Source organism: Eutrigla gurnardus, assembly GCF_963514095.1.
Source record: "Eutrigla gurnardus genome assembly, chromosome: 19".
NCBI lineage: Eukaryota > Metazoa > Chordata > Actinopteri > Perciformes > Triglidae > Eutrigla > Eutrigla gurnardus.
In genome coordinates this window covers 7754701-7782145 of record NC_139930.1, presented here as the reverse complement: position 1 = coordinate 7782145, position 27445 = coordinate 7754701, and the positions used below count along the sequence as shown (strand labels likewise).

The 27445-nt window shown below is 42.0% G+C and overlaps 3 protein-coding genes across 10 annotated transcripts in view; 1 reads left to right on the top strand and 2 right to left on the bottom strand.

The window, feature by feature from the left end:
• Positions 1-3129: 3129 nt before the first annotated feature.
• Positions 3130-13011, bottom strand: LOC311030049 (bromodomain-containing protein 3-like). 5 transcript variants are annotated; one of them, XM_084035573.1, is made up of 11 exons: positions 12332-12538; positions 11252-11609; positions 9922-10059; positions 9707-9842; positions 8123-8253; positions 7730-8011; positions 7518-7646; positions 7265-7417; positions 6477-6583; positions 6127-6401; positions 3130-5278 (listed from the first exon to the last, which is right to left on the bottom strand). In XM_084035573.1, the coding sequence occupies exons 2-11, from the start codon at positions 11444-11446 to the stop codon at positions 5178-5180; spliced, it is 1647 nt and encodes a 548-aa protein (XP_083891699.1). In that variant the 5' UTR covers positions 11447-11609; positions 12332-12538; the 3' UTR covers positions 3130-5177. The 5 variants fall into 5 exon arrangements, with proteins under 5 accessions (XP_083891699.1, XP_083891697.1, XP_083891698.1 ...); XM_084035571.1 differs by lacking the exon at positions 12332-12538 and adding an exon at positions 12884-13011 and having other exon boundaries at positions 3131-5278; positions 7730-8014; XM_084035572.1 differs by lacking the exon at positions 12332-12538 and adding an exon at positions 12556-12577 and having other exon boundaries at positions 3131-5278; positions 7730-8014.
• Positions 13012-13090: 79 nt separating this feature from the next.
• Positions 13091-18799, top strand: wdr5 (WD repeat domain 5). Its single transcript, XM_084035086.1, has 14 exons — positions 13091-13257; positions 14108-14217; positions 14389-14497; positions 14704-14777; positions 14874-14963; positions 15126-15215; positions 15343-15426; positions 15519-15574; positions 16070-16116; positions 16332-16407; positions 16633-16666; positions 16922-16996; positions 17171-17258; positions 17683-18799. Exons 2-14 carry the CDS (start codon positions 14140-14142, stop codon positions 17781-17783), a joined length of 1002 nt encoding a protein of 333 aa, XP_083891212.1. The 5' UTR covers positions 13091-13257; positions 14108-14139; the 3' UTR covers positions 17784-18799.
• A 90-nt stretch (positions 18800-18889) lies between these two features.
• Positions 18890-27445, bottom strand: part of rxraa (retinoid X receptor, alpha a) — a 99183-nt gene continuing 90627 nt past the window's right edge. For all 4 annotated transcript variants that reach the window (XM_084035079.1, XM_084035078.1, XM_084035081.1 and 1 more), the window contains exons 9-11: positions 26860-26951; positions 24186-24291; positions 18890-23352 (exon numbers count right to left, since the gene is read on the bottom strand). In XM_084035079.1, coding sequence (XP_083891205.1) covers positions 23205-23352; positions 24186-24291; positions 26860-26951 — 346 coding nt within the window. In that variant the 3' untranslated portion in view covers positions 18890-23204. The remainder of the gene's footprint in view (positions 23353-24185; positions 24292-26859; positions 26952-27445) is intronic.

Here is a 27445-nt window from a genome sequence, read left to right as displayed (position 1 = left end):
TGTTTGCAATCTGAAATGTTTTTTTTTATTTTTTTTTAAATGAAAGAACATGTTCATCCTGCCTCACTATAGCCAGAACATCTTAACTATATGCTGCTGGAACACCCTGATATGGCAACATAATCATAAGCAACAAACGAGGAAAAACACACGGCAGCACGGGATAAGTAATGTGAGAGAGACACGGTTATGACCAGTAATACTGCTTAGAAGAAGCTTCTGGTCCTCCACAAGTGAATATAAATGTACTGTATGTGAATAAGACGCAATGCAGTGCTGCAAAATAACACACTCAGCAATCCCCTTGGATAAGTAATGGTTTGGAAATAGATTAATATGCATTATATTTTGCCACCAATTGAGCATATATACAAAAAGAAAAAGGCTTTCACTTTAGCGAGAACAGTATCGGCTAATTTGCAATTAAGATTCTTGATGTATGTCACATTAGCATAATTGGCAGAACAGAAGTGCATACATGTGCAGGTCATTCTACATACCATGGCTCACTTTGACGAACCCTTACCCCCCCACGTATGTTTCACATCCGAGGTGTTGAAAAGAAAACCACAGCCCCATTAATCAGAGCAAACACAGTCTGGTGTCTGGAGAGTTGCATGTGTGTGGTCTTTTCCAGCATTGGCTTCATGCGTTGTGAGCGATGGCCACAAGTGGCAGACATGACTGGTTGTCACTGAAGTTGCCGCATTGATCAATCTGTGTGGCACGATGGGAACCCGGATCACAAAGAGCACGGCCCCCCTGCGACACGCTCCGTCCAAGGACAGAACAATAGTGCCGATGATGAATGGCCCCAAAAGTGTGCAGTTGGAGCTTCCTCTTTCCTCCCCAGCACTGATCCACAATTGATACATGATATTATTTCCTAAAAAGAACCTTTCGTATGATTAGTGGCTGAGAAAATGCATCAAACTATAAAGCCGTCTGTCTGTCAGTGTGGTATTCGTTTACCTCGAGAACTCACCCTTCCTCAATACACCCACCTGGTGTGAATCTAATTCACACCTGGTGGGTGTAATGCTGGGGACGCCATTGGGTGCTTCAATCTGTCTGTACAGCACAATGGAGCTGCAGGGCTCTCCTCACCATCTTGGAATTCCTGCAACCAGTGAAGGAAGTGACCATATTTGAACTGCAGAGGAGCGACGGGTGGATCTGTTGACCAGAAGAAGCAGAGTGGCACCCTGACTGGATCTGGATCCATCTGGCTTCTGGTGTGAAGCTGTTAACAAAGCTAGCATCATAATTCAACGTAAACCTTCAGCTAAAGGCCTTTGCACACTAGGCGCGTATCTTTCTTGCTATTAATCTGCTCTTAAATATTATTTTTGTGAACCTCTATCTGGTTAATGCAAGCTTTCACATCAGCGATGGAATTTCACTGAGCGATATTGCAGCTTTTATTTTTCAGGGCCGCGGTTGATTTTTCCAATTTTCCGTTTGACATGGAAAATCGACAATCAAAGGGTATGTTGTTGACGTCGCTTTCAAAACATTCAAGATGGCGGATTGCTTAATTGTTTTTGTATTTTTTAGGAAAGACAACGTTTGGAGAGGAATTGCAAATGAGCTGCATGTATGACAATGGTGTGTACAGATTGCACACAGCTTGAACTTTCCTTCGATTTAATGTAAAAGAAAAACTGTTCTATGATGTACCCAAGTATTTAATTTTTTCCCTTTTTATTAAGTAAAATGAGCAGCTGGTCATCATCATGTTGAACCGTAATAAGTTATTCCCTAAATGGTGTCACAATTGATGTGAATAGTCAGGAGCGTCAAAATTTGCCTCATTTATTTTGTTATTTCGTGACATTTATTCATGTCATCTGAGTAGCTAATTGCATTGGTAACCTGCTAGCAACAGAAGCTAGGCTGTGCTAGCGATGCTGTAGTAGCAACCTGTCAAACACATGGTAGTCCCGTCCTAAAGCAAACCCTGCTTTATCATCCATTTGACTCTAAACGGACCATCATTCACTAAATGAACATCATGCTGAATTGAAGAAGACTTTAACTAGAGATTGAGACCATAAACTCGTGTTTACAATGTTTACTAAGATAATAAATCAAGTGAGAAATAGGGTCACTTTCTCATAGAATTCTATACAATCTGACTTATTTTTACAACCTGGAGCCGCCCCCTGATGGCCAGTAGAGAGAATGCAAGTTTAAGTTACTACAGCTTGGGCTTCACTATTCAGATGTTGTGTGATGCTGTAAGTAACCCCGATATGTGGAATATGGGAATGTGGTTAGCCTAATAGCAGTGGTGGAAGAAGTACTCAACAATGTTTCTAAAGTAAAACGATTAACTATTAATAGTAACTATTAAAACTGCACAGTAAATTCAAATGTTTACTTCAAGTGAAGAGCAAAAGAGACCCATTATCAGCACAATGAACTTCCCAGTAAACAATTTTTCCATTCCCTTGAGGTCAGGGGACGGTTGATTTTTGGAAAGAAATACAGTCACAGAACATTCCACAAACGTTTGCGGGAAATTGTTCTCCTAACTTTCACAGAATAGTCCACAAATCTGAATGTTTAACGTGACCAGTAACATTTCCCTGTCAGTATGTGGTACTAGTTTTCCCCTGAAGTAAATATATGCAATACTAATAAAGGTTTATCTTAAGTAGAAGTTAACATTAAAGAAGCTGAGTTGCATATTTTGTTGTGATCTGCAGGGCTTGTCGAAGTTATTTCACAGTATAATGTAATAGTAACAGAATTAAGTTTCATATCTTGACATGAAAAAAAAATGATTGAATTATTGAATATGTGCTAATTTGCATGACATTTCCAGAAAAGAAATCTGATCATTGGATAAATTCAGCTTACAAAACAGCCATACAAAAAATGTAAAAAAAAAAGAAAAAAAAAGAAAGAAAATACTATAAATCAGGTTATGAATTATAAATGAACAAACCCTTCAGTGAAAACCTTCAGAATATAGATTGGAATCCAACTGGAATGTTTGGTGTACGTAAGTGTGACTGAAGTGGAGATTTCTGGATCAGAGTCTGAGCTTCTAAAGATATGGATTGTTAAATGCAAAACATTTTGCGAGACACTACAGGTGAATTATAGGTTAAAAATATTTAATAAGCATCACAATGAAACTTCCTCAGTTTGATTAATTACATGAAGGCAATTCTGTCTTTAGGAGCAGCATACAGACACAAATAAACACTGTAATGTGTATTTTGGATGTTATCTTTCACTATTCTGAAAGAAGACATGATATGAAAGCAAATAGCCTCAAACCTCAAAATGTACCATTACATGAAAAACCGTTTTCTCCACTTCAACAAATGCGCCGTCTTTAAAACAATTAGCAGTTTTCTCTTCATGAAAATCACTTTAAACTGCTTGTCTCTTATGACAAATAATATGATAAAAACACAAACAAACGCATAGAATAGAGGCAATATAGCACACCCCGAATGCAGCAACAGTGAAACCATGAAAAGCAATACGGGTTAGGATGATGCATGATCGCCACCTCCTGGTGGATTTACTGAACTGCATTGTTGAGCTACAGTGATGCAGCTTTTGTACTCTTCTCTCCTCTCAGGCAGTATTCCTCTCGAACACTTCATCTCCAGCGCTTCCAGACGCCTTGGAAGGAGTTAAGTGCTGAGGTCTGACGGAGCGTAAAGCTGGTGGAGGCACCAGCTGTTTGAACTGGTCAGCTTTGGGTGTGTGCCCGTTTCTGTGGAGCAGATGTAGGCCAGCTGAAAGTGGGGCAACTGTTTTCAGGCAAGAGACTTCTTTTTTTCCTCCAGTCTCTCACCGTTTACTAAAGGGCACAATATTAAAGGCACTTTACACCTAAATAAACACAAGGTCAGCTTTGTGCTTTTACTTTTATTAACAAAAAACAAACAGAAGAGATTTACCCTCGGTTAGCAGATATGACATTATCCAGTCACAAGTAACTTTAGATTAATAGCAACAAAAGAGTTTTAGAAATAGTTGGAAACTTAAAAATGGCATGCTGTCGTTCATTTACTACAAATGACATCCTCTGCTGTTTGGGCCTTTTCTGATTTTTGAACTTCTGATTTTTGTCATCATACTGAATCCAAAATCAAACTGCAGGGACTTGAAAGTCAAATAGCAATAATTCCTTCTGTTGTTGTCTAAGTTACAGTTTTGTGCATGTTTAAAATGAAATGTCTGCACTGCATTACCATGCAACAACGTGGCAAGGGACATAAATATGTGTGGGCACGATGTTCACTTTGATGGATGACTGAACTCAAGTCCCTGCAAGTTGAGTTTCATGCCACAATGTTAAGAAGCCTGGATGGAAGGAAAACACAAAGCACTACGTCATACTGAAAATATCCAGGAGAAGGAATCCATAGTAAATGGACTGCAGCATGCAAAACACTGGTGTGGCCCTTTACAAAGGTCATCCAGCAGTTTACTTCAATGTATCAACTGCTCTGCTTGAAACAAGAATTACAGATGGCACCCGAAAAGGCAAAAGTTATTAAATTATTCACAAAGACATTGAAATTCAAAACAGAAGTCTTGAAATAAATAAAACACATATTCAATGGAAAAATAAAAGGTTGAACTTGAATCGTCACATGCATTAAGTGCTGAAAACTGTAAAGAAACAGATAACAGTACAATGTTTCCATCTTCAGCTCCTATAACTACTGTGGTGTCCAAAACGGCCACCATGCAACAGTTTCTCTTTGCTGATAATCATGTGCTCCAGTAAAATTGTGAAATCATTAAATTCACTTCTCACAACTGTAACAGCTGCTATTGAGAGCTGCAAAAATGGGATGTTAAGAATATAACTCCGTTTCTACGATGCATATGAAAAAGGCCGCTACTGCAAGTAATCAGTTTGGGCAAAGTGAATGACAGACAGGATATTGGCTGAAACTCATTTATGAAACGTACCCTTGCCCCAGCAGCTTGCCATCCAGCTACGTTGTGAATTTATCACGTCTGATAAGAAGCACCAGTGGCGGAAATTGCGATTTATAAGGAAAGCGTGAGAAAGGCCACACTGAATACAGGGAGGTTTCATTTTCCAAAGATTTGAGCATAAAACCAATACAAAGATAATGTCTTCAAGAAGTCTCTTTTGGTCACAAAAGAAGAAATAAATAAAACCAGTACAGCCGTTACGAGTCGCTGTTTTCTGAGCTGGAGTCACTGGAGGTGCTGGTGGCAGACTCTGAAGAACTGCAGCTGATGTGATGAGAGGCATCTTGACTGCTTTTCTCTGGATGAAGGGAAGTAAAAGAAGCACCATCACTATTAAATACTACAGATGATGATGACATCTAAATGTTCTGGGTACTTGACACCTTATTGGTGCATAATACTCAGTGTTGGCCTGAGGGGCAACAGAAAGAGTGGCTGCTATGCTCCCACGGCTGCAGCTGGCCTGGCTATGTCAAAGAAATTAAGGAGGAGCTCAGATAACAACACACACGGCGGGACAGTTGGCTTCATTCTCTGCTCAGATACACATTACTCCTCTATATCTGTACATAGCTGATACATGTTTGCTGCAATATTAATGCTCTGAATGTCATACATTGCTTCTTTGATATCAAACTAGAAAAGTGCACTCAGAGTGCAGATCTCTGCCATTTAAGTCTGGAACGACCACTGCTGTATTGTGTGACTGAATGAAAACAATCCACCCCCCCCCCCCCCCCCAAACTCAACAACACGGGGCGAGGCATGCAGGCAATCAGCTCAAAGTCGTTGTATGAACCTGTGTCAAAAACAAAAGTATTTTGTCGGGGGTCCGTGATGCACTCAGCTGTGTTATCACTAGTGGCTCCTACCTGCCAGCGGCCAGTTCAGAGTAGTGTGTTGGGAGTCAGCCGGCAGTGAGCGGTGGTGCAAAACAGGCAATAAAAGCTGTTTTTGATAAAATGTGAGTCACCGCATCCACAATAGCTCACTGAGCATGCAGCCATAACAACCCAAATAGATGCAGTGTGCTGCAGGAGAATGAGAGACGAGCCGCTGACAGACATAGATGTGCACACTCCCGTAGTCCCCCGGTGGAGATAATGATAGTAACAATAATAGGGATTCAGAAGGCTTCCTACTTACTTTGAAATTTCTTGAACTTCTTATACAGACAAGACTTCACGTATCGCTCCAGCTCCCGCAGAGTAGACGGCTTCAGTATCTCAAAGTCGATCTCGATCTCGTCCGGGTTGCTGTCGTGAATGGAGGCCTCTCGCCTCTGAATGATGTGCACCACGCGGGCCAGCTTCATGCCAGGTAAGCGGTTGATGTCCAGGCTCAGCTGGTGCTTCTCGTCGTACGTCATCTGCAGAGTTTCGTCATCCGAATCCCAGACTTCGCTTCCCTTCCACGACTGCCTGGAATTCAAGACAAAGGTTAAACGTCTCCATATGGAAGCAACATAACACAACATTCTACATAAAACATCCTACCTGGATCTGGAATTTGTACTGCCTTTACGTTGCCTCTGATCATCTTTCTTGTCCTTTTCTTTTTTCCTCTTTGGTTTGGTCACAGGGTCTTCAGAGTATGCAGAGAGCTGTTCATGAACAGTTTTAAGATGGGTCATGTCAACAGAAATGGGCTTTTGTGATGCCACATACAGCAACACTAAGAAATAAAAAATACATCAAAATAAAGAGAGTAGTTTCTGTGTGCTAGCAATGTGGAGATGTGAAGCAACGTCTAAGAATAAAGGCAAGGAAGTCTCACTGAGCAATTTGCTGTATGCTAGGCCGAGTCCAGCTCAGCATGTGATCTCATCAGTCAACAACATCCGCCTCCAACAATCAGAGTCAGACTCTTCTGGGAAACTTTAGGCATCTATTTCTCCCGTTGCTTTTTTTAGAGCCAGGAACTAAGGCTACATAAATACTTTGTTGTGGTAGCAGGTGAAACCTCGTCTCACACAACAGCTTTCAAAATTCTGCTTCATGTGTTGTGCATAATTTGTTGGTCATGTGATCCCACTGTGTTTATATACTATATGATTCCACGTACATGTTGGCAAATTAATGAGCAACCCTGAAGCTGCTGGATACGACACATTAACTCTCTCATCTCATGTGGAAATAAAGAAAAGGCAGAAGCTCACAGGTAGTGTATGCTTCGCCAGCATTTGTATAAGGTCAGACAATCCATCAGGAAACCAGGAGTGCTGCAAAGCAAAGAGTCGTTTAAATAACGAGACTCTGAGTTAGACATCTGTGTAGAAACTCACCTGTTCTTGAACGTCAACAAGTCGGAAGGGTTTGTCATGCTCCTCCGCTGAGTCTGATTTGTTTAACTTGGAGGAGCTGTTTGTGGAACTCGCTGGTGAAAGAAACGCCACTGGCTCGTCTGGGACTTTTGCGAACCTCTTCTCGAACAAGCCCTTAAGCGAAAGCATGCACAGTTACTACGGGAGATTGGAGTTAAATGGAAAACTGAGCCCTAAAGAACCAGTACATTAAATTTGATGATTCCAAAAGCACCTGAAGTTTTATGGCCTGAGTGACAACATCATGATGTGGGGGGTTGTATTTGTAGCAATTGGAGAAAATGAGCCTAACGTCTGCAGCGAAGCCTTGTGCATCCTGGTACTCTCCACCATCCATCTTTTTCTGGGAATGAAGAAGTCCAAGTTATCAAGACAACAGCATTCATGTGTATGAAATGAACCGTGAAGGCCATGTGTTGCTTATACTTTAACAGTGCTGAGGTCCATGGGGTATTTGATGATGTCGTGGTAATCATGTAGCTGCAGAGCTTCAGCGTCTACAGGCTTGTAGAAAGGCCAGGCGCAGGCTTGATATTTCTTCGACAGCATTTCCTTCAGGATATCGTTGCAGTATTTGAGCTGGTTGGTTTCTTCTTGTGGTAACTCCATTTCTCGGCCTCTCGTGTTGTTTCCTGATAAATCAGTCAAACCGTTTACGGCTGCTGAGGAGACGTCAGTGGTGCCGTCTAACTTCCGCTTCAACCCTTTCTTCTTCGTTGCCGCAAAAAAACAACAACAAAAAAACAGCACAAAAAGGTTAAATTCACCTCACGATGTAGAATTCCAAGACAATATGAAGAGACGTGAATGGTGACTCACTTTTGTGGCGGTCTTTGAAGGGTGGAGGGGCATTGAGGATGAAGTGGAGGGCGTGTCGTTGAGGCTCGGCTGCGATGTGGCTGCCGAAGCCGCAGCTGAAGAACATGAGGTCACGGCTTCATTCTGCCTACCTGCATGCATGAATTCAACACAAACAAGGTTGCCACTCTTTTTTCTGAGAAATCATTTCCCCAGGACAGTTTCAGTGATGATCTAGCAGATACATCCCTTTTTTTCATTTCAAAACAATCAATTATATATTAACCACTGCTGCCTTAATACCAATAACACAAGTTATCCTACAATTCTGCCTGCTGATAAACTGCTACAAGAGGTAAATATTTCACCTTAATGATGCAGCATTACTTGGAAGAGACAATGCAAAGAAAAATGTTCCATTACCAGTATTGGACCAGTAAGTACCAGTACATAGCCTGTGATTTGTGCTACCATATGTTGTTTTGACCCCAACACACATTTTAAACCATTTCTCCCAGAGTTGAATCACAAACCTTAAACCTTTGCAGGCAAAACTAGCTAGCAAGCACGTCAACAAACACGTTAACCCATTATTCAACGAGGAAGAAAGCGGCATTGTGTAATGTGCTCCCATGTGATGTGAGAGCAGCGTATTCAAAATACTTTCATCCATAAACTACCATTTAAAAATAAGATCCAAGTGACAAACCACTGTTTGTGTTTAATCTAAACTAAATAGATGACACACTTTTCTGTGTCGCTCCGTGCAGATTGCTTTTCCACGCTGAATAATGATAATAAAAAGTGCACTTTTAATAGCCACATACATTTCAAAATGATATAATAATTCAGGTGGAATGAGAAAAAACATGCTAAATGTTAACCCAATTTCAGTGACAGCAAAATTCAACCTTCCCAAAGGAACCACAGGGTACAAAGTATATAGTCTGAAGCACTGAGCCGTCATTGTCATTTCAAAACCGACAGAAAAAGAGCAGCGAGGCAGAGGGTCAGTGACGCAGTTAATCCCAGCTGCAGACAGCGCTGACTGAACTGTCAAGAGACTTGAGGGCGGCACTGATTCATGCAGCCTGAAATATGGAGCTTTTACGCACACAATAAAGCATACCAATGACAGTCACAATGTGTTGCACACCTGGAAAATGCTGAGGGGTAAATTAAGGAAAGGCATTTATTTTAATGGAGATCTGGGTGCAACCATTTGATTTTATTAAATAGAAGACAAGCCAAAAGACGCCAATAAAACTGAAAGCAGGTGCTGCATGAGAAAAAAGAAAAAAAAACGTTTTCTAGCAGAACCAAATGCCTCATCCGTCTGTTCTCTCTCTCTCTTTCTACTTCAGTTGTCTATTTAATAGTTCTATCCAATGTCTCATTACTTTAACTTTCCTGGTAAGTACATGTCACAAATCCCACTCATCCCATGGTCCCTTAACAACCGTTTGCACACCTACTGCAGATCATCCGGTTCACACTACTCATATGAATTCACGTCACCTGAATGGTGAGATTAAAAATCCTTTCGTCTCTAAATCAGAGTAACAATGAAAGAAAGTTACCTGTTCATACACTCAAGTTCATTACCTGGATTGCTAGTCTTTTTGCCCTTCCCTTTGGCAACATGAGGTAAAATCTCCACTTCCTTCTGTTGCATCAGGGCAACTTTTTGCAAGAAAAGTTTCTCCACACCGAGGGCCATCAGCACTATGTCATCTGTAGGCTAGAGAGTGAAACCGATGAGGATTTCATTTCTGTGAGGCTAACCAGCGTGGTGCATTTCCAATCATGAAGCTCCTTACCTTGTTATATATGTAGCAGTTGGTGAACATGGTGTTAAAGTCTTCCATACATTCACTTGCACTCCAATAGTAGGCGTTCTCTAGTCGTTTCTTGATGGTTCCCAAGTCCATGGGAGATGATATTATCGTGTGATAATCCTGATCAAGAAAAAGAGTCAATGTGTCAGATGAATGTAGTCCTTATGTTTTGTTTCTGTCCCACATCTTCAAAAGGAACTGAAGAACAAACGTTTATCAGGGTGTAATTCCTACATTTCAATATTTCTCACTTCCAGGATTTATATTCATCTTAATATGTGGAGATATGTGAATGTGGTGACATTGTTGAGATTAAATCAGACAGAGCAAGAAACCCAAGCACTCAGACAGGTTTTAAACAAATCTCCCGATCAGCCAAATTGATTTGGAACTGAATGTAAAACAAAGGCAAACTGTTGAATTATTACCAATCTGTCTGATAGCGTGCAGAAGTCCACACATGCAGTTCTTCTGTGCAATGAGAGATAATTACATACATTTCAGGTGTGCTCAGTTTTATCTTCTTACGAAGTATTTTAGAGACTCTGGCTAAAATATTGCTCGTTTACAACCAGTCTGATCATCTGACCGGATCTTGCTTTGTAATAGTGATGTCACCACGTTCCCAGATCTCAGAAATGAATCAACGTACAACGTTATCACAATGGATACAATTGATGGGTTCCAAATTTTGCCTCACTTCTAAACAGTGTCTGGATTATTAAATGGGATGATCCACCGCTTTAATTGGGAAGTATTAAAAACTACACTAGGGACTTTTTAACAAATAGTTAATTAAATTAGTTAAATTCCATAATTAAAGCCCCTACTTAGAAGCATTTAGTCATGAATGAAGCACTGACTAGCATTGAAAGACATGCATAAAAATGAACAGATTCCAGGTTATTTCTCAAAAATGGAAAGTTACGTGTTGTTATGTGTATGGGTTTCATAAATATTGAACATTACAGTAATTGTATTGATAATACCAAAATAAATACATCTGGATTCATGAACAAATCATTGATCACACTCAAAGTAGTAAATACTTTAACAGCCTATACAAATCTGATGAATCTGGAATTTAACATAATAAATAGGGCTAACTAAATAACTAAATCTCAAACTGACCATCAAAATCAAAGCAATTAATAAATTAATCTGGAACTGAACATTTTACCATAAAACAAATCTGGGTGAGAGCCTTTTTATTTTTGTAAACAAAGAAGTGAGGGTTTATATATACACCTTTATAACTATAAGCATTGTGATGAATTGCAAATAATGTACTTTCAATTTGCAAACTACTTACTGGTAGGCCAAGAGCGACTGCATTAACGGGATGGTGAAAAGGCCAAGAGAACGCGTGCCGCATCACGGATTTGAGCACTACATTCTGCATGTACTGCAGCTGGTTGGTCCTCCGGCCTGGCTTGTTGGGGTTGGTCACCTGAGGAGGCGGAGGATTCACTAACTGTGGAGGATCTGGGGATGGGTCTGATGACATGACGATGGCAGCTGGATGGGACTGGTCTCCAACGGGTGAACACGACCTCTGCTGGTGTCCGTTATCTACGGCGAGTTCTGTAGCTTTCGTCTGTCAGCTCATCGAAGGCTGTGAGGAGACGCCAGCTCACTTCAGTCATAGTTTTCATACTAGACGATGTGACCTGTTGACAAAAAAGTTCTGCAAGTTTGGTCAAAACAACAGACTTCACAGAAAAACAGACTACAAGCCTCCAAGTAAACGTAAACTTTCAAGTCTGACTTCAAACTGGTATGAACCATAAAGCATGATTTAAGTTGAAAATATGTTTATGAGGAGACACAAACATGTTGACTTAGATGTTTTGTTTACTTATTGGACAAGGAAGGAGTGCCTATGTCAGTGATGATTTACGTCTGATCCCCTAATTTATTGTTATTTTAATGACAGAGAGAAGGGTCAACATCATCTCATGGTTTGACTTGTATGAACAGGGGAACAGAAATGACAGGGAATTATAACGTTATAGCGACAAATAAAAGTGCATGGCTTCAAAGCGGATTTAACTCTGAACAGATAGAAAACAGTAGTTTAGCAAGTACGATAAATATGGCACCAAGCTAGCTGTGGGGAAAGCTAATTGACGTTAGGTGTGGCAAGCTACAACTAACTCTGGTGTGTTGTAAGCTTTAGTTAAGCTAGCTCGCGGGCTAAACAAAATGAGCATCATCTAATAAACACAAGTCAACATTACAAAATAAGGATAAGGCGATAGCATACGTCTCATACTGCTCCTTTGTGGGTTTCTGCATACAAAGTTCATGTTTGTGAGTGCTACTATGTTCTAAGGAGGGCGACCTTCTGCACAAAGGTTTAACACGGAGCTACCTGACAAGCTAATGTTACCTGTTATCCTCACACAAAGGCAACTTAATCTGTCGGGGAAGGCGGGAGAGTCAAGGATAGAAAGGCTCCGGACAGCTAATGGTGGCTTTACTAACTCATTTTCCTAAGCAGGCACGTTGAAACGAGAGTTCAGGGGCGGCTCAACTACACCCGAGAAAGACCAGTTCACGTTCACTCCAGCGCAGCGTCAGCTCAACTTTCCAACTTTCTGACTGATAACAAACCTGATACCAGGAACGTGCTCTGCTTCCTCGATAGTTTCGTTGGCGTCTCGCAAACCAGAGTGAACAGCGCCACCTACTGTACTGGAGGACGTATGGCCATCCTAGCTAGTATGGTATCAAAAGGGAAACATGACGACATTTCAGGCCAACATTATAACCCGAGACAGTAACTAGAACCGTGGCCATACTATTGTATTGCCAATAACATACTCGTTTGCTTTAACGTACCATTATCTAACAAGCTTGAGGTAAATGAAGGAAAAAATGACTCACAATCAATTCTCAAAACAACGTGTGTGGGACAAACAGCCCACAAACCTACACTTACTGTCGAATGAATGTGCCCTGTACCATGATGTCTGGATTACCAACCCAAGGTCACACGGAAATTTAGCATTACAAATTATTTAAAAACATGGGAAACCACGACAAACAGGGAACAGAATTGGAATGACTAATTTTGCCTTTGACACTTATTGTCCCTCATTAGTTTCCGTTACTTCTGACGGTGCCGCGCATGCGCAAGAGGCACCACCGCACCACATTCCCCGCGTCTCTCTGGCTTCTCCTCGCAGGCAAACATCCAGCAACGAGCCGATTGATGTATGCCTTCTCCATGATAATCTGAATAAAAAACGCGCATTTCTCCCTCCGATCTTTACGTGGAGCACCAGTCTGCCCGCGGAGCTGCATCAGATTCCCGTGAGTATCGGTTTACGACTGATTCGTCATTGTTTGAATGGAGGGCCCCTCCGTGGCAGCTCAAACCAATTTGTCAACAGCATCAATGCATTTAAAGCAGATGGCTTCACGATCAGGCTCCTCTTACCTCCAGTATCAAACCAGTGGATTTAACATCGCGTTGTTATCCCTCCCTTTCTGGCTCCAAATCCTAAATGTTAAAATCTATATTTACAGTATGACGATAGCTACTGTCCGATTTCACAACCAATGGATTCCGTGTCGTCCTTTGTTTAACGTTAATTATTTTCAAATATATTGCGTTTAAACACGAACGAACGGTAACATCTTCAATTTATACGAGCGAGCCAGTCTTACAGTCTTCGCGGGCCGTATAACATGTTACAAGTCGTCGGTTTTACCGTTTAGGAAGGCCTGTTGATGCTAGCTAGCTAACTGCTAGCTAGGCTAGCTAAATGTGTAGGTAACGCTATGCGATGTGGAAAGCAGCAGCAGCACAGTTCATGTATAATAACAACCAAATAGCTACTTTGCCAGTAGATGTAATGGCCGCCTCACCCCCCCGTGGTTGCACAGCTGTGAGTTGTCTAATATGTGTGTGAATTAGTTAGCATAGTTAACATGGTTAGCACAAACATCAGTAGGAACATGTTTGGCATATACCTGACACCTTGTAATTACTTCTGTATCCACTTGAGACATAAGGGTTACACTTTTAATCATTGTGAAGACCAACTAATGCACATCGTTGTAATTACCATCACACACTGACGCACCACTGTGACGTCTTATGACACCAGACCTCAGACTAAAGGATTCAGTTCTTAAATTGGCTCAATTTCTGTTCCAGAGTCGTGCTCAGTAGATGCCCATTTCCTCGCCATGGCAACAGAAGATAAGAAACCAGAGACGGACACAAAGCCCCCAGTTGTTCCCTCAGCATCTGCCAGTCAAAGCAAGGTTTGGACTTCTTAAATATCATCAGCGTTGTTTTCCCTGCAGATTCCTGCTCTATTGTAACTGCAGCGCTTTACTTATTGGTGTATTTGTGATAAATACATGTCTGCCCATATGTCGTAGGTCATGGGAAGGGTTCATTTAAATGTCCTGTTATTTTGTTTTCATTTTCAGTCTGCACCTGCCAAGCCAAACTACAGCCTGAAGTTTACATTAGCAGGCCACACTAAAGCCGTCTCCTCCGTCAAATTCAGTCCGAGCGGAGAATGGCTCGCCAGCTCATGTGAGTCATGACACCCTTTATTTAAACCAGACATGGGCCGCGATAAAGATGATTCTCATTATTTTTTAATCTGTCAACTATTGGTCGTTTAGAGCGCTATAAATGAATGCTGTAAAACCTATCATTTGCAAATGCCAGAATCATTTTGTGAAACATCGGTTTCAAGTGGCGAGCTCAGATTTACACATTTGCGTTTGTTTTCACAGCCGCTGATAAACTCATCAAAATCTGGGGAGCGTACGACGGCAAGTTTGAGAAAACCATATCTGGACACAAACTTGTGAGTTCTTTGGATTTTCCGTCTTCCCTGCTGCAGCGTTTGTGTCATACTTTTCTTCCATGGTTTCTGTCCTAATATTAAACTGTGAACCTGCAGGGTATATCGGACGTGGCCTGGTCGTCTGACTCCAACCTGCTGGTGTCTGCCTCAGACGACAAAACCCTGAAGATCTGGGACGTCAGCTCGGTGAGAGAGCACGCCGTTATCTGTCTTGCTTCAATGTTTCAGCTGTCTTATTAGTGATCATACAATCTGAACACGCTACCTTCCAGGGGCAAAGATGGTCCAATACTGTTAATGCTGCGTTGTTACCAGCGAGAGTGTGACATTTCAACTCTTTCATTCTAGGGGAAATGCTTAAAAACGCTGAAAGGTCACAGCAACTACGTGTTCTGCTGCAACTTCAACCCCCAGTCCAATCTCATCGTGTCGGGATCGGTGAGTGCGAAGCTTCTCACGCAGAACAAGCTGGAAATGCAAAGCAGATGTCAGACCTTTGCTGAAGCGCTCGCTTTGAGCTTTTTAACGGCACGTCTCACAGGATTTCATGTTTGTTTGTTTCCAGTTTGATGAGAGCGTAAGGATATGGGACGTGAAGACCGGGAAGTGTTTGAAAACATTGCCAGCTCATTCTGACCCGGTCTCGGCTGTGAGTTAATTGTTGTTTTTGAACACGAGAGGATCTAATGGACTCCAGCTAAACGCGGTGCCAGTAATTTGGTGATCTGTCCCGGCTTGCAGGTTCATTTCAACAGAGACGGCTCCCTGATTGTGTCCAGCAGCTACGACGGCCTCTGGTGAGAACAAACTGTGTTAGATCACGTTCACTAATCGTGCTGCATCTTTGCCTTCAGTGATGGCAGATTTAAAAAAGAGGACAGTGGGAAATAAAGCCGCGGTCGTCATTAGCAGATTACGTGCTCCGTTAGTTGAAGACTTAATGGATCTTCTAACTTATTTGTCACAGTATGACGTGCAATTATCCACCATTAGTATCCCTGCTTTCAAATGTCAACAGTTAAATTAATGAAGACAATAATTAGAGGTCTAATTGCTGCTTGGAAATGCGTAGGATGGGTGCTAAAGAGAAAAGAGTAGCACACTGGCCTAGCAAGACTGAATACGTTTGCAGATGTCATTTAATAACTCCTATTCTTATATGATCTAGAGGCAGAAATGCTCATTAGCATAAACACAGTACTTTAAAATGACTATGCTTTCTGTTTATTCAATGTGTAAAATGTCTTAATAAACCTGAATTAAATAAGTTTGTTATGTTTTCCCCGTTCCAGCCGGATCTGGGATACAGCATCGGGACAGTGTTTGAAGACACTCATAGGTAAACTATCTTCGGCATCTACATTGTTGCTTTTTGTACAGCTTTTCACCTCATTCTCATTTAGTTAATAACGGTCTTTCAAATTGGTGTTTATTTTGAGACGATTTAGCGGTGAAAGTTGAGGTGGTTGGAGTCTCTGAAGATGCTGTTTTGGGGTGTTTGGATAGGATTTATTTGCTGACTCTCCTCCTCCTGTTGTTGTTGTGTTTGTTTAGATGATGACAACCCTCCGGTGTCGTTTGTGAAGTTTTCCCCCAACGGGAAATACATCCTGGCTGCCACACTGGATAAGTGAGTATCGTGAAGTTGATGCTCTTTATTTTAGAAGGTGGTTATTAACTTTGTTTGGGATTTTGACCAGCAGAGGGCGGTATCACTTTATAAGAAGCTCATCTTTGACAGAAACAGAGTGTACATGGAATTAATGATTAAAAAGACTAGTGGTTTGCCATTGTTGGATTTTTCTAGTGCTAGCTGTCTAATAGATGCACTGCTGTGTTTGTGTTTCCTCTTCAGCACGCTGAAGCTGTGGGACTACAGCAAAGGAAAGGTGAGCAACCGTTCGGTCAATTTGAATAATCACGTTCATTGATTTCTAAATACAAAAAAAAAGTAATCTCGCAGATTGTTTTCTGTTTGAATTAATTAGTTAATCATAAGAAGACGCATCATCATCTGAATCTTTCATCGTGTGTTTTTTGGGTTAGGGTTGGTTGCACCCTCATGATTACTTAAATGCATTCTCTGCTGACGATTGTATCTTTGGACTGTGATTCAGATCATTAACCTTTCATGACTCTTTCAGTGCTTGAAAACGTACACCGGCCACAAAAACGAGAAGTACTGCATATTTGCGAATTTCTCCGTCACCGGAGGAAAGGTAAGGACTCGCGTTTGTCTCGAGTGTTAACAGTTTATGGAACGCACTTTTTCCTTCCATCATTGTTCTAAGAAACCCTTCCTGGTACTACATACCGCCCAGTTTATTGCACTTCTGAAATCAGTGAGGCGTGCAGCTAAACGTTCCTGAAGCTAAGTGGCTGCTCTCTTGCAGTGGATCGTGTCCGGCTCCGAGGACAACATGGTTTATATCTGGAACCTGCAGACGAAGGAGATCGTGCAGAAACTCCAGGGTCACACAGGTACAGGAGCAGAGGGGCGGCATTTAAAGGGACAGCGCACCTCCAAAATCAAAAACGCACAGCACTTATAGAGCCGACATGAAACTGCTCACAGCAAGGTCTTTGGAGTCAAGATGTTGCTGTTGAGTTTTTCAAATGTTTTTTTTTTTTTTTTTGGCAATTTGTGCCACATAGACATATATTTTAAACATCTGTCATCACACACCAAAACAATCTACAATCTATAGATTGATATAAATGCACTGCAAGTAAGAAGAAAATCTGTATTTGATCTGGGGTGAGCTCTACCTTTTAAGTCTGGCAGTGTTAGGTGTTTTTCAGTCAGCAAATTCATTTTTAAGAACGATATTTGCGGGTACTTGTGATGGTTTTTTAACAGTCGTGCGGTTTTCTTTCATTTTCCCTTCTGGTCTCCACTTTTCAGACGTCGTCATTTCGACCGCCTGCCACCCGACAGAGAACATCATCGCATCCGCGGCTTTAGAAAATGACAAAACCATCAAGCTATGGAGAAGCGACTGCTAAGCCCTTTTGGATCTTTTTGGCCATTCATATTTTTTTTTCTTTCTTTCCTACGTTTTTTGTTGTAAGAAAAGAGGACTTTTTTTCTAACGGAGAGCTCCTGCCGGACGCAGAAGGCTTTCAGGTAAACTGAATTCAGCAAGGAGAACCAAATAAGACGCATCAGCCACATACAGTATCAGCCGGAAACCCGAGGCAGCTGTGCAGCGGACGCGCTCCCCTCGTCACGTCTGTCGCTTAACGTGTGCCAGATCCGTCTCCACGGGGACGTCGGAGACTTTCTGTTCTACTTTACAACAATATCGCTACTCTGTTGTGGTGCTTCAGTATTCTTGACACTGCATTAACCCCCTGATGTCACGGCTTCATACCGACTCCCACACGTGCATTTCTTGTCTTGTCTCGTACAATAAATGTAACGCTTATTTGGCCTTTCTATAATTGGTTTTGCCTTTTTAATTTGTGTAACTGTAATGTCTTCTTAAGGAGTTCAAGGTGGAGAAGTGACTTTAGATATTAAAGACATCTAAGGATCCTACGGCTGTTATTTATTGTGACACCACTATTATTATTTTTTAATTGTTCAGTGACAGATCTCAAATATGCGCTGTGCTGTAATGAGATTTATCCATAGATTGAGTTATTTTAAGGGAAGAAAAACAGGATTTGAAGTACATGAAGAAAGTTTCAGATGATAGTTTGACGATTACAAAAAAATGTATTGTTTTTAATCCTGCTGGAGAACTGAATTAATTCCCCCTCACGTCTAATTTGAACATTTAGCGGTTTCCGACGGTAACCAAATGCAGTTATTTTGTGTTCTGGGGTTTGTAGATATTACATTGACGTATTGTGATTCAATTATTTGAGCTGTTCTTTGATGGTCTCTTCTGCTTGATTAGCTCCTCCTGTAGTTCTGCATACAAAGCCAGCAGCATCTGTTCTCTGTAGTTAATCTGGACTTTTGTGGAATACATGTTTGACCTGCGACTTAATAAAACCAGTTTTTGTATGTTTCATTTTACCGAGTCGTGAGTGAACGTGACGAGGCTTTTTTTTGTTTTTTTTACATGCACCATAACACAGAACATTACACAAAACAACCGGCATCACTTTTGAGTTTTTTTTTAATAACTTTTTTTTTTTCTGTCCATGAAAGATAGAACATCAGAACAACCCACAAAGAACAGATGACCAAATTTCATCTCCTTAAAAATCGACAAAAATATAATGAAAGAAGACATTCCCATCTTGCAGTGACAGGTTGAAAATGGCAAAGTAAAGGCGACACAGTTACCAAGGTGCCAAAACCAACAATATCCACGCACCTTAAATTTTCAATCTGAAAATTGCCTCGTTGAATAAGCTTTTCCACAACGTATGCAACAGCCCGCAGAAGAAAAGGGAAAGAACAGAGTACACAAGCAAGGGATAAAATTACCTTTGTACAAAAATAGATCTTTTTCCAAGTGTTTTTTTTTCTTTTCTTTTTTCTTACTTGAACATTTTACCATCTATGCAACAAAGAAAGCAGTGATTGTGTCACAAGCCCAGCTTTTCCTGATTACACTTTTTCAACATACAATTGCCAAGCAACATATACATTTGGAGGGTTTAAAGTCTTAACCTTTTTTTTGTTGTATTTTTTTCTCTTTCATGGTTTTATTGAGGTCCCATAAACTGCTGAGAAGCTGGTTCTTTTGAGTCTAGAGCTGCTGCGATTCTGCTGGTTGATCAAGATTGTTTTTAATAAAGTCACAGTCGAAAAGCAAAAAATAAAACCCTCAGATATTTGTGAGAAAAACAAAACAAAACGCCATAAAACTCTGAGCTGTAGGACACCTGGTGTGGAACAGTTTGGTCTGAAATACTCGTCTCCCTCTTTCAATGTCGGAAATACTAAAGGGACAGATCTGTCGATATATATTTATAAATATATACACATATACATATTAACAAAATATAGCTTTATGTTATAAAGCATTCATGTAGGTGATCCTTTCTCTATCTCGCCAAGAAGACCCTTGTCTGTTCATTCCTGCAGGGGAGTGAGCTCGCACATCATCCACTTTATGGCTTAAGAGACCTGCAGCGGCCAATCACAGAGCGCTAAGAGGGGGAGACATCAGACTGAAGGGGGCCTTGAGGGTTGTTCATTTTTAATTCGGGTCACCCAGTTGAAAAACAAACTTTTAAAATCGCTTCATATCTGGTTTTCTTGATTAAAATCTGCAACATTCCTCTAAAAAAGGAACGAGCTAACCTCGCCCAGTCTTACAAAAAGTAGTTCCTTGTTGCCATAATGCTTACATCGAAAACTTCAGAACAAATTGAGTTTTTTGTTGTTGTTGTTTTAACAGACAAACAAGTAGAATCGTCCCAGGATATAAATACTGTAAACTGAGCTCAGACCGGCAGTCAATACTGTCACCTGGATAGTTTGCAAGAATACAGGCCGTCTCACTCAAACTGCTGAGCCAATAGGTCATAGCGAAGTTATTGCTTCTTCTTTTTCAGTTTTAACACGCTCAGACGCTGAGGTTTTGTCTGATCAAAATTAACATCGACGAGAGTAACGCAGTGACAAAGTGCTATCTTTTTGTCTGGTTAAATACTTGTAGAAAAAAATTCAAGTAATGTTGCAGCGCTGCTTCTCTGCCACTAGAGGGAGCTCACGGCTCTCACATACCCATCGGTCTCTCTTACCCAGACTGCTATCTGACTGTGAGTTATTGTCCTCCTGTACACAGTATCTGACATTACAGAGTTGGCAACTCTTTGCTGTTTCTTCATATGGGAAATTGATCGCTGGGCGTCTGGGGATCAGTTTCACAGAGCTGGATTAACATCTGTAAAGTTAACCCCACTTCTGTGAAACTGGACCCAAATCGGGATAGAAAATTGACCCATATCATTGGTGTCAACACTGCTGTGGAGTCGTGAAGGTGCCACCACAATATTTAGACTTTTTCCAGAGTTGATTATTATCAAATATGTCGACAAATTGCAAAAAGCAAGAATAAAATACACTCTGATGGCAGATGTTGAGCCGAACAGCTGGCTAATAAAAGGTTGGACTTAATTTCATATTCAAGTGACGCTTTAAATGAAAGCAATCACAAAATGGAAACTGCCAATGTGATAGAAGCAGACAAATTAATTGCGATGCAGAATGCGTTATATATATAAAAAAAATAAATAAATTAAAAGCCTTAATAAAATCGTCATGAGTCTGTTGCATCTTAAAAAGCCAATTAACAGTAATTGAAAAATATATACTTTATAATACTTTATATTTAGTTTACTGAACTGCAATCCACATCTTGTTAGACGTCATTAAAATTATGAATTGATGATAATTTAACACTGAAACGTGATTATTGAAGTGGCAAACTCAAGACTCCACACATCTCAGACCCTGAACCATTTCAGTCTCACGTTGCTCGGGTTTTTCAGACCCACAGAGTGTCGAGGTGCTCATGAAAGAGCGGAGCCTGAGCAGACAAAGGAAGAAAAGCCTCCATTCAATTACATCTGTACACTCAGAGATAGATATTATTAACCATGTCCTTCAATTCTGCTCTGCTCCGCTGTTCCATTAAACAGTTGTTTGTTTTCGACGGTGAATAAACCAGCACAGGGTGACTACCATACCATCTGAATAGTGGGGGGAAAACAACCCAATAAGATATTTACTCTGGTCCAGGTGAACTATGACAGCAGACCCACACACCTCACCAACACTTGACCTGTTTGAGCCACACTTACATGCAGCTCTCTGCGGACAATCTTTGGAAATGCACGCGATGCATAGTTCTGCAGCAGCTGCAGCGTTTAGAGGAAAGCAGAGGAGGGGAAAAACAAACAGAATATGGGCACAAAGCATATTTACACATAACATGAAGATATCTAACGATTCAGTTCGACTTGAATGACACTTGGTTGTCCAGAGAAGTGCAGAGAGAGCAAGAGTGTGTCCCTCCGAGGGGGAGAACAATGGGGGGGGGGGGGCGTCCCTGATCGGGCCACATTCCACCTCAGAGGTCCATTACATCAACATCAGCTCTCCGTTTAGGAACCCGACTCCGCTGTCATGAGGTTAAGTGCCAAGTAACAAACAAATAAACACAGAAAAGAATGGCTCTGCTGCAACGGCGAGCTCTTCTCCCGCATACTGTAAATGGTTCAATGAGTGTCGAGAGCGGACGGTCGGAGGGATGGAAACAGAGGTAATTGTGCATTGTTAAAATGAAAATAAAGTCAATACTGTATACGGTTGTAACGTTCTCTACAGGTAGATGTTGGTGTTCTGAAAAAGCTGTGGGGGGGGGGGGGGGGGGGGGGGGCAGAGGGGGTTCTGAGTGTGGAGGTGTAAAATGGTGTGTTGAAAGTCACATGAAATGAGAAGTTGAGAAGGGTTGGAAAAAAAGGAGGTCGGAGGTCGGAGGCCGGAGGCGAAGCAACGATGCTCGGTGCTGTTTGCCTGTTTCCCAGCCGTCCCAGTTTGCAGCGATCATCTGTAAGGTTTGTGACAAACGTTGTTCCTGCGCCTGCTGGTACCCTTTCAGAGCATCACGTAGCGGAAAGCTAACGTGTTCACAACAGCATCCATCCACCGGTGTGCAGAAGGACGACACAGATTGTACGTAACCAGCTCTCAGGGCCCGATGCCGCACAGTGCTGAGAGTAAGACATGGTTGGATTTGGGCAGAGACCTGAGGTTTTGGAGCACTTGCAGTCGTGTCGACCCGCCTCCGAGTTCGACTCCAGAAAGCTCACACTTCAAAAAAACAGCTAGTGCAAGACCTGACGTGATCAGTCGAGTCAGGCGGGAACTGACGGTTCCTCTAAGCAGACGTTGCCCCCCCCGTCCCCCCCGAAGTAAGTTCAGTCCTGAAAGAGAGAGCTCAGGCTCAGGTCCAAGTGGAGACATCCTGAGGCTCTGCTCCGTCCACGATTGTCCCGATCACAACGCTGAGTGTCCAAATATTACTTCAACGCCGCTTTGATTTATTTATATTTGTCAAAATACCTGCAAACATAACTGTGGGTGTTAAAAACCTGATCATCTCTGCTTTTTCTTGTCAAGATGTAGGAAAAGGATGAAAACCATGGCTCAACGTTTCTTCTGTCTTCTGTCCGACCTCATTTTAAGTCCACTGTTGTCACTCGTGTTGCCGTGTGATTTATTTATATTTCTTATTTATATTTTTTTGACAAGGTACAAAACAGACCCATAGACATGATGAATTCATTGTTTTGAAACGCATCAAACAGGGAGAGGGACGGGAGGAAGGGAGAAGCTCTCCATCCAAAGTCGTCATGATGATCTGTCCCTTTCTGGAATTTCTCCTGATCCAGAGCTGGTGGGAGGCGTGTCGGGGGGGTGGAGGAGAGGGTGAGGGGGGGCTCAACCGTCTACTATTATGTCATTTGATGGGGGGCTTCTAGCATCTCCATGAGGAAGGTGTCGATGGGCGTGTCGCCGATGAGCTTGAAGAAGAACAAGTGCTCCAGACACTTGAGGCCGATGGAGCGCAGCGCTGGTAACCGCAGCAACAGCTTGGCAAACCTGTCACAACACAAGACCAAAAATTAGAGAGACCACGAGAGATCACACGTCTGAGGAGGATTGATGATCCTGGACTACACCGCCGATACCACTCTTGTGTACAGTGCCTTCCATGTAATGTGCAGCTGCCTCGTACTACAGCTACTTGTACGAACAAATCTTCTCCCGGCTAAGAAATGAAATTCTAACTATTTACGACACGTTTGAGGAGAGTTTGGGGAATCTGATCTGGTACAGGCAGACCTCACGGGGAAAAAGGAAGACAGGCTTACAACAAGAATACACAAAAGGCCCTTTACTTTAATCTAATAAGACTTTTTAAACTTTCTTTTCAAGACTATTTCTGGGTTCAAAACATCTAATTGGCTGGAGAGAAACATGTAATAAACATGGAAAATTAACAACAATATATTGAAAAAAAAAATGTTTAAATGTATTTTTTCTCTCGCATTAATACAATGTGCAATTATGAGACAAAAACATCAGTAGGGCTGGGCAATCTGGAGAAATACAAATATCACAATGTTGTTGGCCTATAGGCTTGATCATTGGTACTCTTACTAAATATGATAGAATATAGCACAATGACATTTTTGATAGATAATCATCAGTAATGTGGATATAATAATAATAATAATAATAATAATAATAATAATAATAATAATAATAATAATAATAATACAAATAATAATAATAATACAAATAATTATAATAAAAATAAAAATAATTATAATACTAATAAAAAAAGGACAGTCTGGTGAGTTGAGATAATTATGCCAAAAAATAATTTTACAGAGAGCCAATGAGGTGCAAGTGTGGGCAGGTCTTCATACCTGCCAGGCTGGTCGGGGTACTTCTGTTTGCAGTAGGCCTCTAAAGACGCGTAGACTTTCTCTCTCAGAGCTTCTACCTCGCCTGGATTGGACAAACCTTTAGAGTCTGGAGACAAACAGATCCAGAATCAACACCAGTCCAAAGTCATGAGCACGTATAAAAATAACTATTCTTTTACACCCTCCTTTCTTCTTCACATTCTTAAACACTGAAAGCCCGAGCCGATGCCTTGCTCCGAGGCACCTTGCAATAGCAGAGCCTTCCAACCTACAAGTTGGGCTTTAACCCCGCGGGCTCGTTGTGGACGTGTGTCGCCACATTCTGGGTTAGTCCAATTAGGACTGCGCTAATTTAAGCTTCACTGGAGGACTCGACACAAACGCGTCATTGATTAACATTTGGGACGAACAAAGCGTCGCACAAGTGATCAACAATGAAAGAACATTTGTTGTTAATGGCCGGACTCGATGGCACAGTGTGGGAAAGGCAGGACTGAGGGCCTTTTTAGCCTCGCCGTCCCCTCCTACACCTCCCCCCAACACCCCACCCACCCGTTGCTTTCTCCGTCAGACGGTCTTGCGAACCCCTAATTAACAAGGAATCAGGCCGAGACGTGAGCCGGGGCCGGCAGGCCTGGATGTGGCCTGAACACAGAGGATCAGTGTGTCTGGGGTGAACGGATCCACGGTGGCCCCAGAGGGAGGCTCCCACACCGAGTCATTAAAAACCTGGGTCACATTCATGTGTTGCTTTAGTTGGCTTTGGTGCCGTGTAGACGCGGTTCAGAGAGAGAGCGGCACACTGGCAGCAGGCGTGACACATGCCTCGGCAAGACGCGGGCCTCGATGAAAGAAAAGCACCGTCAGAAGCTTTCTTTAGCCCCGGGAATCGTGTCCGTCTGTCCACTGATCCGACTGATATTTAAATGACCCGCTATGATTGGTGCTCGACGACCTCTCGTGGTTGCGGTGACTCACACTTTCTCAAAACACCTTTTATTGCCTGTTTTATGCTGCTGACTCTTCCCTCACTATTCTTACCGGCCCCCGGCTGGAAGGGGCCGCTAGTGAGAACACAGCTGAGCGTTTAAAGATGCAAGGTGTAAGGTGTATGCAATTGTTACATTTGGTTAAACTTGTGTGTCCATCAAAATGTTTTTTTCCCGTCTGGAAAAGTGCAGCAGGTCTTTTTTTTAGAGCTTTGGTTGCATCTGGTTGCTATGCTACGGAATATCGGAGCAAGTAAAAATGTCAGCACAAGGCTGAGCTACGTAGGGAGCGAACAATCGAGCTGAAGAAGTGCCACAGTCGGTGCGGAAGAAGAAATAAAAAAATACAAAATAAAAAAAAGTCTACCGGTACAGCTAACCTTGTGCTTAGGGATAACAGAACTACTAGTTCACACACTGATCCACCTCGCCGACACTCCGCTGCTGCTACGTGTGCAGACAGCTTGGTGAGGCCGACTGCCTGGATACATCGCTGCTGGTTTGAGTTTGAATGACGACCCGTTTTCCCCTACAATAGACTATGCACTGGATGGGCTTTTACATTGGCCTCTACCTGACTCAGCGGTTGGAAGCACGTCAGTTTCCCACGTCTCAGTTTCACAAGAAGTCTAAAGTCAAGTTCAAAGGAAACACAGGCAAGTCAAAAGCCAGCTCCCGATGCTCAAGTTACATTGAAGCGGTCAAGCTGAGTCGCAAGTGCAAAGCTTAAAGTGATACTCCACCCAAAATCTAGCAGTATCAAAACTGTAAAACGTATATTGTAGTTTCCCTTTAGATTCAAACCTGATGGTGACATGCTTCAGCTTCAACATTATCTTCTCTGCAGCATAATCTCAAGGAAATGGCTGCTGCCGTGCCCCGCTATGAAAGCTCCACTACAAGTGGTGCATTTACCCACATTTTGGTGAGAATGTGAATGCAAAATACTTTGATGGGCAGTAGAGGGAGTGGGTAATGCTGCAGGGGCGCTTTGAGAAGCTTCTCTGGATGTTTTTATACTTTTCATCCCGCTGTGAAAAGTTGTTGCCGCTGGAAATTGATTGCGATTGAATTCCAGCTGCCGCCGTGAAGAAACTTTTTACAGCCGTCTGTCAAGCACATTGGAGGAGAGGAGAGCTCGGAAAATAGATTGGAGGTGGAGAATCTTAATGACTCACATGCTATTTTAGACTCAATGTTTTTCTTGGTTATAGCTGGCAACAGGAGCAGCAGAGCTTTAATAAAAGCTCCTCTGCTCCTGTGAAAACATTGGTGTTGCTCAACAACGCAGTATTGCAATTGCACACATTGGAAGTATGATGTGGTTGCTTAACATGCAGCTGAAAGTCAAACAGTTTCACACATTCAGTGATGATGTAAATGTAAATGATGCAGCTGCAGACAGGACCAACCTAATGTTCCTCTCTGTGGAAGTCGGATTTAAAAGGCTAACAAAAAAGACTAAACAATGCTATCCGTTTTGGGGAGCTCTAACACATTCTCAGCAAAAGGAAAATAGAAATTTTTACAAACATCAGACTTTTTCTCTTATATTCCATGTGCTTTTCAGGTTTCCAGGTCCAAAGTCAAAGTGAAATAAAACGCTCTTTTAGAAGTGCACATCTTTGTAACACCCGACTTCCAGCTGCCACGGCCAAAGCTCGCCTGCTTTCAGTGATAGTTACCTGGGTTGAAAAGGACTATGGCTCGAAGGCACCCCAGTTCTGTCTTATCCATCTGCATGTCCCTCATCTTTGACACCAGTTCTGTGAGCACTCTGCACAAAAAAGAGAGACAAAATAAACCAGAGTCAGAGACACAAGGTGAAGTTCCGAATCCGTCTCGGCTACTGGAGAGTTTTTCTGTTGGATCAGAAGTTACCATCGGAGGAAACCATTTTCCTCTAATTGGTAAGAGTTTTCTAAATGACACACTACTCTCCATGTGAATTATCCAGATCCAGACTGGGGCATTAAAAATATGTTTTAATGACCATCCAGCTCAAATCTATTTAAAAACAAATACACACAAGCGGCCCACATTGGCACAGTTAGATCAGTGGAAAAGTTTACAGAGTCATTATATTTGGTACATGGTTTTCATAAAAGGAAAGCCACAGAGTAAACACGAGCTGTAATCCAACACCAGCACTCCCACTGTCTGCGTGTGACATCACTGGTGGGAGTGTCGGTGCGGGGAGTCGCTCGAACTCCTCACCCCTCTTTGACTCGGTCACACCCGCTCCTCCGAGCTCTATATTTTCCCTCTCAC

Excerpts from the sequence above, each read along its gene's own strand:
- wdr5 (XM_084035086.1), top strand. The coding sequence starts at position 14,140 with ATGGCAACAGAAGATAAGAAACCAGAGACGGACACAAAGCCCCCAGTT. Across the intron at positions 14,218-14,388 it reads CATCTGCCAGTCAAAGCAAG|TCTGCACCTGCCAAGCCAAA; the intron begins GTTTGGACTTCT and ends TTTCATTTTCAG. Across the intron at positions 14,778-14,873 it reads CCATATCTGGACACAAACTT|GGTATATCGGACGTGGCCTG; the intron begins GTGAGTTCTTTG and ends GTGAACCTGCAG.
- LOC311030049 (XM_084035571.1), bottom strand. The coding sequence starts at position 11,446 with ATGTCATCAGACCCATCCCCAGATCCTCCACAGTTAGTGAATCCTCCG. Across the intron at positions 8,254-9,706 it reads CAAAAAGACTAGCAATCCAG|GTAGGCAGAATGAAGCCGTG; the intron begins GTAATGAACTTG and ends TCATGCATGCAG. Across the intron at positions 8,015-8,122 it reads CTTCAAAGACCGCCACAAAA|AAGAAAGGGTTGAAGCGGAA; the intron begins GTGAGTCACCAT and ends GCGGCAACGAAG.